General features: G+C 37.9%; 1 protein-coding gene across 2 annotated transcripts in view; it reads left to right on the top strand.

Moving 5' to 3' along the window:
• RSPO3 (R-spondin 3) overlaps window positions 1-12,117 on the top strand; it is a 93,174-nt gene extending 81,057 nt beyond the window's left edge. The window contains exons 5-6 of one of the 2 annotated variants that reach the window (XM_070449848.1): window positions 9,847-10,010; window positions 11,434-12,117. In XM_070449848.1, coding sequence (XP_070305949.1) covers window positions 9,847-9,983 — 137 coding nt within the window. In that variant the 3' untranslated portion in view covers window positions 9,984-10,010; window positions 11,434-12,117. Of the gene's footprint in view, window positions 1-9,846; window positions 11,082-11,433 lie in introns of those variants that run through there. The other variant, XM_020878914.2, reaches the window with a different exon arrangement.
• Window positions 12,118-12,337: the final 220 nt, after the last annotated feature.

The raw sequence follows: 12,337 nt of genomic DNA, 5'->3' as shown, positions 1-12,337 counted from the left end.
CATTGTGCTCTGTCAAAATAGAATGTGAAGGCAGAGAAGTGCAGTGGTTTTCCTCATCTTTTTCCTCATCTGGAAAGATGTTTTCCTCATCTCTTCATGGAGGTGATAACAGAACTTATAGACACGTACTGACTCTTAGAAGTATGGCTGGCACTTAAAAGTGTTCATTAAATTTTAGTCATCTATCATTACTCTTACTATTTCTAAAAATTGTTATTGTTTTTGTTCAGTCGCTAAGTGGTGTTCAACTCTTTGAGACACTATGGACTGCAGAATGCCAGGCTTCCCTGTCCTTCACTGTCTCCCAGAGTTTGCAGTTTTCATGTCCACTGAGTCACTGATGCCATCCAACCATCTCATCCTCTGTTGCCCACTTCTCCTCCTGCCCTCAGTCTTTCCCAGGATCAGGGTCTTTTAGAAAAAGCAAGGGACTTCCAGAAAAACATCTACATCTGTTTCATTGACTACGCTAAAGTCTTTGACTGTGTGGATCACAACAAACAGTGGAAAATTCTTCAAGAGATGGGAATACCAAATCACCTTACCTGCCTCCTGTGAAACCTATATGCAGGTCAAAAGCAACAGTTAAAACCAGACTGGTTCAAAATTGGGAAAGGAGTACATCAAGGCTGTATATTGTCACTTTGCTTTTTAACTTATATGCAGAGTGTATCGTGTGAAATGCCAACTGGATGAATCACAAACTGGAACCAAGAGAAATATCAACAACCTCAGACATGTAGATGATACCACTCTAACAGCAGAAAGTGAAGAGGAACTAAAGACCCGCTTGATGAAGGTGAAAAAGGAGAGTGAAAAAGGTGGCTTAAAACTCAACATTCAAAAAACTAAGATCATGGCATCCAGTCCCGTCACATCATGGCAAATAGATAGGCAAAAAGTAGAAACAGTGGCAGATTGTATTTCTAAAAATAGACAGCCTAAGTCATCTTCATCTTGATTATTACAACAGGATTACTAATTGGGAGTTTAAGGAGCAAAGAGAGGAGAGACCTAATTAATCCAGCCGAGAAAAAGGTTACAAGAACGGGGAAGATTTTTCTGAAGGTGTGACATGCAAGCACTTACGTCTGAGTTAGATCCAGGGATACTAGAGAATGCATTCTAGGGAAATGCATCAGTGGGATTTGTAAGCATTGTGGGTTATGGTGAATGATGTGCAGGGGTGACTAGGGAGAGCAGGATGAAGACTTCAAAGTTGACAACTACATAAGCAAGGGCCAGGTCACAGAGGATAAGCACCCTGGGTGCCATGGTAGGAAGCTTGGGTTTATCTTCTTTAACCTCTAAAAATTTACACTCAATACCTTATAGTCAGGACAATCTTGTTAACAGAATCCCCAAAAGAATGGGACATAAATCGATTTGTTGTTGTTGTTGTTTAGTCACTAAGTCATGTCCACTCTTTGTGAACCCATGAACTGCAGCCCGCCAGGCTCTTCTGCCCTCCTCTATCTCCCGGAGTTTGCTCAAATTCATGTCCATTGAGTTATTGATGCTATCTATCTCATCCTCTGCCACCCCCTTCTCCTTTTGCCTTCAGTCTTTTCCAGCATCAAGGTCTTTTCCAATGAGTCAGCTCTTCACATCAGGTGGCCAAAGGACTGGAACTTCAGCTTCATCATCAGTCCTTACAATGAATATTCAAGACTGATTTCCTTTAGGATTGACTGATTTGATCTCCTTGCAGTCCAAGAGACTCTCAAATCTTCTTCAGCACCACAGTTCAAAAGCATCAGTTCTTTGGCACTCAGCTTTATGGTCCAACTCTCACATCTGTACATGACTACTGCCAAAATCATAGCTTTGACAGACAGACCTTTGTTGGCAAAGTGATGTCTCTGCTTTTTAAGATGCTATCAAGGTTCATCTTAGATTCCCTTCCAAGGAGCAAGTGTCTTTCAATTTCATGACTGCAATCACTGTCTGCAGTGATTTTGGAGCCCAAGAAAAAAATATGTCACTGCTTCCACTTTTCCCCCTTCTATTTGCCACAAAATGATGGATGCCATCATCTTAGTTTTTTGAATGTTGAGTTCCAAGCCATTTTTTTCACTCTCCTCATTCACTCTCATCAAGAGGCTCTTTAGTTTCTCTTCACTTTCTGCCGTTAACAATAGATGAACACTTCTTATTTTAACCCTTTTCAATTGGAAGCCAAAATGCTGTTTCAGTCTTAATATCTTTGCAAAAATGGGCTCAAGATAATTTCCCAAGTTACAGCATTTAGAAGAGCATGTAATGATACATCAAATTATTTTTCTGCAAGTAATTACTCAGAAGCATCTTGGAAGTTAGATGGAAATACAGTTGAACTAATTCAGGTATTAAACAATGGTTGACCCTTATACAACTTCAGAGGGTTAATCCAAGTATAATTTATAGTCACCCTCCATATCTGTGGTTCCCCTGCATCTGGGGATTTAAGCAACCAGAAGCTGTAGTATTATAGTATTATTGTTGAAAAATATCCATGTATAAGTGGATCTGTGCAGTTCAAACCTGTGTTGTTCAAGGATCAACTATACAGAGTAGATAAAACAGGTAGCTTAAATTTCCGTTTGGAGACATTGTCTGCCTATTTTGTTTTAAGTATCCATTATACCATATTTTCACTGTATTTGAAATAAATTCCTAGGTTAAAATAATATAAAGTAAATAAGTATTTCTGTTCTGTTAAACAAAACAAAACAAAAAAAAACGCAAAAGGTTTTAATGCATTTCTCAAGTCAATTCTACTTGGTGAAAATATAGCTGAGAAGGAATTTAGCCTTGTTGACTTTCGGCTCTGCTCTGCACCACTAGGTCAAGCTGTCCTGTGTTTATATAGCCCACAATTCAAAGACCTTTAAATATGTATTTACACAATAGATCATATTTGCTGAAGAAGTCATACTGTAGCAATTTCCTCTCCTTTGCGAAATTTCTTCAGTGATGTCTTCCCAAAAAAGGGGAAAAAATGGAATTTTCATCCCCTAAACATAAAATTCAGATCCAGCTCTAGGTCCAAAAATCATCAGTTTAACTCCTTTTTTCACATCATTTGTGCTCTTTTGAAAGTATAAAGTCTTGGCTTCTCAAATGAATTTCCAGCCATACCCAATAAAGAGAAACTACCTAACAATCAATTTCATACCTATGATGAGATACTCATTTAACTGGCTTGATGGTAGATTCTATGATATTTAGTCCTCAGTTCATAGAGTGTGGGATAGTTTTAGCTTTCTGAGAAAACTTAGTATTTGAAGTTGAGCTACTTAAAGCTCAATAGCTCCCCTTAGTGGTACCTTGCAAGAAATTCACCAAGAAGCAGCTTTTATAAAGATCTGTGGAGAATCCCAGGGACGGCGGAGCCTGGTGGGCTGCCGTCTACGGGGTCGCACAGAGTTGGACACGACTGAAGCGACTTAGCAGCAGCAGCAGGATACACAGATATTTCTAAACATCCAGAAAGTTGTGAACTGATATTCCTAATTTGAGTAATTCTCAATAAACAAATTCTATTTGTGATTCTAAGGAGAATAATTCTTTTATTCATAACCCTATTACATTTAAAAAGATAACTGAGCATTTTCTGTGGTTTTTATTTTTACTTGGAACTGAAAATATGTAATACATAATTTAGGAAATATTATTCAAGATCACTTATTTTGTTATTTTTTAATCTATTTATTCTTTTCAGTTCATACTTTTGTTTGAACAGATTTTAAAAAGACAATCTGCAACTAATTTTTATTTTGTATATAGGTGCCTTTTCCAAATGTACCTAATTAGAAAATTTGACTTAAAAATTAATGGCTACAGTAAGTCAAAAAACATACCAGATATCCATGGGAAAAGTATAAGAAACTAAATGATCAATGCTGTAGTAGGAAATAAACTTTTTGAAAGCACATGTTTAAGAAAATTGGACTTCTATTGATCTCTAGTTATGGTTCTTAATGTAGTTGCACAGAAGAATAAACTGGGAGTGAACATGTTATTAACTCCTGGGCCCATCATAAAACTACTGACTCATAATCTCCAGGAGTGGCACTAGGGATCTATTTTTCAAAGTCATCTGTGCTTGGAAACCCAGTTTGCAGAAGGTCCTAGGAGATGTTTACATAAGTGACAATACGCAATTGCATTCATGGGCTTCCCTGGTGTCTCAGACCGTAAAGAATCCACCTGCAATGCGGGAGACCTGGGGTTCCATCCCTGGGTTGGGTAGATCTCCTGGAGGAGGGCACAGAAACCCACTCCAGTATTGTATTCATAGAAAATAACTTCAGAATCTCAAAAATGTCAATCACCTACTCAGTTATGATTTGCAACAAATATTGAGTAATATGTGGCTATATGGTCTTCACAGAGATTTTAGCTAAATTTTAGCTACTCTTTTAAAAGTCAAGGCTCAAAAATAAATACCAATCATCACCATACTCACTTTATGGATTCTTATTACTTTTAGAAGTGTTTCTGAAATAGAAAATAGCCTTTTCTAAACTCACAGAAACACCCAAATTCTGCTTTGCTCTCGGATTCTGACACTTGCCCTCCTCCAGTTTTCAGTACCACTGGTCCTCAGAACAAACTCCCAAAATGGCAATCAAGTCCTGTCTGTCGTTCCAACTTCTCTGGGTAATATACTATATATAGACTCTGATCAAACCAAGGGAGTCTACTTTAGTTCCCCAGATTCACCATGTCCTTGCATGCCTTCATGCCACTGACATATTGCTCACTGCCTGCTGTGCCTTTTTCCCCTCATCAGCCTGGCACTCATTCATTCTTTAAAGCTCAGCTTAAACATCACCCCATCTGGGGAGTTCAATGCTTTCCTTCCTCTGCAACCAATAGATCTTGTGCATGCTACTATTTTTGCATTAGTGTGCGGCTTTATTTATTGTATTTGTCTCCATATCTCACTTGTCTCTCCAGGTTTTAACACACTCCTTGGCAGAGATAGAGGCTTAACTCCTGTTTGTATAATGAGTTAATAACATTAGCCCTCATTTCTCCCATGATTAATGTGTGCCATGTACTACAGTAAGTGCTTTACAAGCATCCTTAAAAAGTTTAGCAAGTGGTAATGATTATCCCCATTTTAAATATCAGACAATTAATCCCAAGAGATATCAACTTGTCAAAAGTCTTACAACTAGCTGGTGGCAGATCTAGAATTTGAACACCATGTTTTTATGACTAATGTCATGTTTAGTGTTCTTAAACATTGCACTTCTATGCAAGGACCAATTTCTTTTTGATGGTTTCTATCCAAACACGGCCCTCATAGCTGGGACATGGAAGCATGATGAACATTCTTTCAATCACTGGAGCACTCTACAACCCAATTCTGGTGCACGTGTGTGCATGCACACACATAATCAATGAATGACAAAGCACAAATATGTATGTAAGACTGTGATAACTGGAATGCATAGTTTGCAAAATCACCAAAAAAATGTATAAAAATAACTCCTGCCCACATCAATGAAAAGTCAGCAGAACAGAAAAAGAAATCCCCTTTAATGAAAACCTGACAGAGTTTCCCAAATTGCATGTGATTTTTAATGGACTAGAGACACTCTTCTGCATTTTTATTTCTTGGACAAGAGGAAAATATATTACTTATGCAAAAGGATAGTTAGCATTTCCAACCACTAACACATGGCCTGTAAAAAATAATAATCTCATTTTTCTGTTGTGCAATAGCCCTCTGTTAGGCAACAGCAACATACAATGTGCTAGTTTCCTGTTCCTTCAGTAGAGCCTCCCCTTTCACTCACTGCCCAGACTAAATAGTTACTCCTTGGATAATAAAACTCTAATACTGAGCTTCAAGCTACTTCCAAGAATGTTTCTGCTTGTATTAAGAAATAATCATATCAGTTTGCTAATAAGCAGAAATGCACTGTAAGTTGAGTATGTTGTCACATGTAGCTAGCAAACATATAAATCAATCCATGACCAGGAAAGAAACAATATATATTTTTATGGTTGGGATCACAGCTGTAAAATGTTGGACCATCATCAAGAGAACAATGTCAAACACTGAACTTTTGGATGATTTCCATAAAAATAACATTTTGTTTAGGGTCAGTAGTTTTTATGGAACTTTGGAATGATTTTCACTGACGATATTTTTAGAGTTGAACTTGAACACCTCCAAAATGCTCTTCAAATGGAAATATTATGTAATCTAACCTTTTCAGCCATGTTCTTTGGAAAATCAAGCACATACCACAAAAACCAGCATCTGTCTCAGTCTGTACATATTTATGAAAATTAAATTATAGTACACATACAAGACAATAAATTAACTTTTCAGTTTTCTCTTCATTACTGAGTTCATGTCAGCACTGAAAATGTGTAAAGCCAGCATGGAAAAAAAAGAAAACACCCTGAATTTCTTCTATAGAAACCTTATCAATACAGCAATATTCTTTGAAGTGAAAAGAATAGTGGAATTCATCAATACGACTAGTCAGCCTTAGACGTAATAGTCAACTCTAATATTTTTTGTTCTCTACATATCCCAAATAATTTGCCTGATATTTGATTTACGTGGTCTGAATTCTTATTTTTGTTTACTCTCCTTTTAAAGGCCAAACTTTGGAGATTTTTATGTTGAGCCCAACAAGGCAAGTTTTCACAAAGTAACTGGAAGCCTTTATAAATATAGTCTCAGACAAAGCTAGTTGTGGCATAAAATCCAAGGAGACTGTGTTGGCTGAGCATACATATACAGTATTAATAATGTTGGTTCCTAGAATTCCATAACCAGAGCTCAAGAAAAGGAAAGCCAAACCACTGAATTCAATATTTGCAGCCTATTTCAGGACGTGAAAATATTTTGGTTCTCCCATGCAAATAATTTCTCGAAAATACTTTTGTTCAAAATGACTTTTTGTAGACTGAAACTAATTTCAGATTCAGCATGACTCAGTATGTAGGGATACACCCAATCAGAATTTCTTCCACATCCAGGTATACTTTGTTCTTAGTTTTCACTTACTGTATTGATTTGAATCAGTGATTTTTTACTGGGATATGTGTGTTAATGGAGATTGCTAAACCATGCCCTCAAAATTACTTTACGATGTAGGTTGTATGTGTAAAATGTTAACATAATAATAAAATATAGCTAATATACTAATTTGAAATTTTTAAAAAAATTCATCAAATTTGGTATCAGACTCATGCACTTTGATCAAATTGCGGGCTAAGTCACTTCAGTCGTGTCTGACTCTTTGCCACCCTATGGACCGTAGCAACCTGCCAGGCTCCTCTGTCCATGGGATTCTCCAGGCAAGAACACTGGAGTGGGTTGCCAGGCCATCCTCAGGGGATCTTCCTGACCCAGGGATCAAGCCTGCATCTCTTATGTCTCCTGCATTCGCAGGTGGATTCTTTACCACTAGACCACCTGGGAAGCCCACTGATCAAATTACTCTCTCCCAAAACTGCTAACGGTTACCCAAGGCCAATAGAATGAAATTCATTTCTTCGCCCTGGCTCCAGTCTTTCACTATGCTTCCTGCATCAAAACCTTTAAAGTTGTATTGACTCCACTTTTTAAAATATTTCACACTGTGTATCTGAATAAATCTGTGCTTCAAACGCTATTCAAGGTCAAGATTCTCATGGAATCCTGTATATTTCAATAAATATCTACTCATTTCGTTGAAAGAGATAAAGTTCCTGCCCTCGTGGCTAATACCATAGGTTTATTGATAACTCATAGTCACAGGTACGCCTGCATGTAGATAATTTTCAATAAAAATTACTTTCAACATATAAATATTTATATTAAAATATAATTATCCTCACCCTTATTTGCATATTTATTGTGCGAATTAATTCTCTTCTAGTAAATGACATGCAGATGTATCAGTTCAGTTCAGTTCATTTTAATCACTCAGTCGTGTCCGACTCTTTGCGACCCTGTACACTGCAGCATCCCAGGCCTCCCTGTCCATCACCAACTCCCAGAGCTTGCTCAAACTCATGTCCATCGAGTCGGTGATGCCATCCAACCATCTCATCCTCTGCCGTCCCCTTCTCCTCCCACCTTCAATCTTTCCTAGCATCAGGGTCTTTTCCAATGAGTCAACTCTTCGCATGAGGTGGCCAAAGTATTGGAATTTCAGCTTCAGCATCAGTCCTTCCAATGAACACCCAGCACTGATCTCCTTTAGGATGGACTGGTTGGATCTCCTTGCAGTCCAAGGGACTCTCAAGAGCCTTCTCCAACACCACAGTTCAAAAGCATCAATTCTTCGGCATTCAGCTTTCTATATAGTCCAACTCTCACATCCATACATGACCACTAGAAAAACCATAGCCTTGACTAGATGGACCTTTGTCAGCAAAGTAAGTCTCTGTCTTTTTAATAGGCTGTCATAGCTTTTCTTCCAAGGAGCAAGTGTCTTTTAATTTCATGGCTGCATTCATCATCTGCAGTGATTTTGGAGCCCAAGAAAATAAAGTCTATCACTGTTTCCATTGTTTCCCCATCTATTTGCCATGAAGTGATGGGACTAGATGCCATCATCTTAGTTTTTTGAATGTTGAGTTTTAAGCCATCTTTTTCACTCTCCTCTTTCACTTTCATCAAGAGGCTCTTTAGTTCTTCTTTGCTTTCTGCCATAAGGGTGGTGTCATCTGCATATCTGAGGTTTTTGATATATCTCCTGGCAATCTTGACTCCAGTTTGTGTTTCATCCAGCCCAGCGTTTCGCATGATGTACTCTGCATGTAAGTTAAATAAGCAGGGTGACAATATACAGCCTTGATGTACTCCTTTCCCAATTTGGAACCAATCTGTTGTTCCATGTCTGGTTTTAACTGTTACTTCTTGACCTGCATACGGATTTCTCAGGAGGCAGGTCAGGTGGTCTGTTATTCCCATCTCTTGAAGAATTTTCCACAGTTTGTTGATCCACACAGTCAAAGACTTTGGAGTAGTCAATAAAGCAAAAGTAGATGTTTTTCCTGGAACTTTCTTGCTTTTTTGGTGATCCAACGGATGTTGGCAATTTGATCTCTTGCCCTTTCTAAATCCAGCTTGAACATCTGGAAGTTCATGGTTCACGTACTGTTGAAGCATGGCTTGGAGAATTTTGAGTATTACTTTGCTATCATGTGAGACGAATGCAACTGTGCAGTAGTTTTAACCTTTTTTGACTTTGCCTTTCTTTGGGACAGAATGCAAATCGGTAACTGCTACTTGGAAAATTTTGAAAACAAAATAGAACATTTTGTAGGAGTCAGATAACATATACACATCAGTAAGTTTCTTGAAAGAAAGGATTAATTGCTGTCTTGTCTGACTCTTTGTGACCCCATAGAGTGTAGCCCACCAGGCTCTTCTATCCATGGAATTTTCCAGGCAAGAATACTGGAGTGGGTTGCCATTCCCTTCTCCAGGGGATCTTCCTGACCTAGGGATCAAACCTGGGTCTTCTGTATTGGAAAAAGATTCTTTCCCATCTGAACCACCAGAAATCTATTTGAAAATTTATATTAATTATCCATCAATAGCTATCACGTAAAATTATACTCATACCAAACTTACAGCAATAGAACCTTCTGGAATTCAGAACTATCAAATATTAATTGCTTCATCATATGATGCATGTGTTTCATGTTTGCATTGCTTAAAGTATAGCACAATAGCCTACATAAAACTAATTGAATGAATGATTTAAATAGTAGATAATTTCGTATCTATGGGCATGGTATGCAACCTAAGAGAAATTCAACTTGCCTTTAAAAACTTTGAAAGCTGAAATTGAACATGACTGAATGCTTTTTAAAAGCTGTCTCCTTTCATTTCAGGAAGAAAAGGAAGGGAGAGAAAAAGAAAAAAACTTAATAAAGAAGAAAGTAAAGATGCAATACCTGATAACAAAGGTCTGGAGCCCAGCAGGGAAACTCCAGAGCAACGAGAAAACAAACAGCAGCAGAAGAAATGAAAGGTCCAAGATAAACAACAGAAATCGGTATCCGTCAGCACTGTACATTAGAGGGTCCCGTGAGATTGTCGTAAACTCGTAATGCTGCTATCTCCACCAGATGCCCAGGACAGGTGCTCTAGCCATTAGGACCACAAACGGACAACGTGTCAGTTACTGCTCAGTCTAAACAACATTCCAGATAGTTGCTATATTCTTCATACAAGCATAGTTAACAACAAAGAGCTAAAAGATCAAAGAAGGGATGCTTTTGAATGGTTATCTTACGTGCTTCTGTGCATTTTTAAGAGACAAGAAATTTTGTACATAATCATCAATAGGCTAGAAGCTGTAACAACCTAACGATGACAGCTGGAGAAGCAACATCTTCTCCCTATAAAAACATGTTTTCAAGCTATTGTTTAAAGAAGCAAATGATAGTTCTGCAAACTCAAAAGATGCTGTGTCCCTTCAAAAGACACCAGAGATCAGAGGAGAGAAACACCTTTCAAAGGACAGTGTTCTTTTGTGCAGGAAATCTAGGGCGTGCTCAGATATTAAGGCCTGGCATTTGGAATCATAGGAATTATCACCACAGAAACAACTGTTTTAAGCTTGGTTCTCTTGCCCTCATTTGTCCTCCTGCAAGAAGCGTGAGAGTGCACATATTTTCAGAATTAATATACTGTATGGGATTGGAGGAAGGCAAAATGTGGAAGAAACCATAGAGCTGGAGATGATTTTTGTGCTTTACAAAACTGTGAAGGGTTGTGATTACCTGGAACAGGTCTCCAGTCTATGTCCGCACTGTGTGATTCAGCCTGCTACCCCTTGGGTTATATGTCTGTAAACATGTACCTGTAACTTACTTCCAAAAACAAAATCATACTTATTAGAAGAAAATTCTGATTTCATAGAAAACAAAAACTAGAGCAAGGAAAATATAACATGTTTGCAAAGTCCTGTGTTTTCTTTCTCTCTCAACTGGGAGGGGGAAAAACAATCTTCTTACCTGCTTAATTGTCCACATGGAACTAAAAGGGATACTACTTTCTAACAAAGTGTATCTAATAGGGGGGAAGGCCACCACAATAAATATATTTGTTGATAGTTTTTAAAGTTTTGTTCATTTTATTGTTTCATTAAAAAGTTGTTACTCTTAGAGACTCCTGAATTAGGAAAGAGGATGTGTATCCTATGGAATTCAGAACATATTACATTTCTCAGTGTTTGCTTTTGGAGTCCAGCCTTATCTGAGCTGATGGAAATTTACATATAAAGTATTAGAAGATATTTATCCCATTTTTCTTATTGTGATTAAAAAATTCTAGTTATAGTTGCAGGGGCCTCCCTAAATGATTTCATTACTCCCCCTTCTTTGCTTCGAAATTTGTATCTTTTCTTGTATGTTGTGTTCTTCCAGCATCTTGAACATTTGGCCTTTTCTTCTGCATGTTTTTTCACTCTCTAGATCTCTTTGGGGAACTGAAGTCACTGTATCTGGAGGCTTCACCAGTGTTTCAGAGAGGCCACAGCCAGCCTGGGGCAAGAGGAGACAGGTGCCACAGAATCTCCTGACCCACCATAACCTTCCTGTTGCAACGGAAGGACACACAGCTATCCTGTCCACCAGTCTTCTAGCCCTCTAAAGATTACTGCTTTCTGAAGAGCTGGCAATGAGTCTGGTTTCTTGCTGCCAATTTCTGGCCACTCTTTCCCTACAAACTGTACTCTTCATGCAGATTATTTGCCTTAATTCTCTTTTCCTCTTCCAAGATATAAAATTTTTGAGTGATGTGTTCCTGCTTCTTATTCTGAATTTTCTTTTCTTGTCCACGTGAGATGTGTTATGTATAAAAATAATCCTATCTTCAACTACAGTTTATATCACCAAGGAGAAACAAACATTTTCCTTACAGAGTTGTTAGGTGGAAGTATAGTCCCATCTTCTAGACCTTAGATATGGTTTCTATCACCATCTTTGTCCTCAGTCTTACCTAGTCAAGCCTATGTGGCCAAATAATTTTTGTGTATTTTCTATGTTTATCATTGTCTTCATGCTTTCAACAAGCAATGACTGAGAAGGTCTATACCTGCATATGCAATGCGGAAAAAAGGTTAAATAAACCGGGACACAACAACTGTGGCAAATGATTATCATGTCTTCCCAGGTGTTTTGACTCCAGACTTTTACTCTCTGGTCCCCCAGACAATGGCAGATAATCTAAATCCTTGATGCAGTACATAATTACAAGTAGAATTATTACAAAGGAAAAAGAAATGAAAACCAGCATTAATAGTCACATATTGGGTGAAATGTAAGTGAAGACAAAGAAAACATCAATTTTAACTGCAGTTCTTAATCCACATGTAAT

Source organism: Odocoileus virginianus, chromosome 19, assembly GCF_023699985.2.
Source record: "Odocoileus virginianus isolate 20LAN1187 ecotype Illinois chromosome 19, Ovbor_1.2, whole genome shotgun sequence".
NCBI classification, from domain to species: domain Eukaryota; kingdom Metazoa; phylum Chordata; class Mammalia; order Artiodactyla; family Cervidae; genus Odocoileus; species Odocoileus virginianus.
This window is presented reverse-complemented; position numbering and strand designations above follow the sequence as displayed.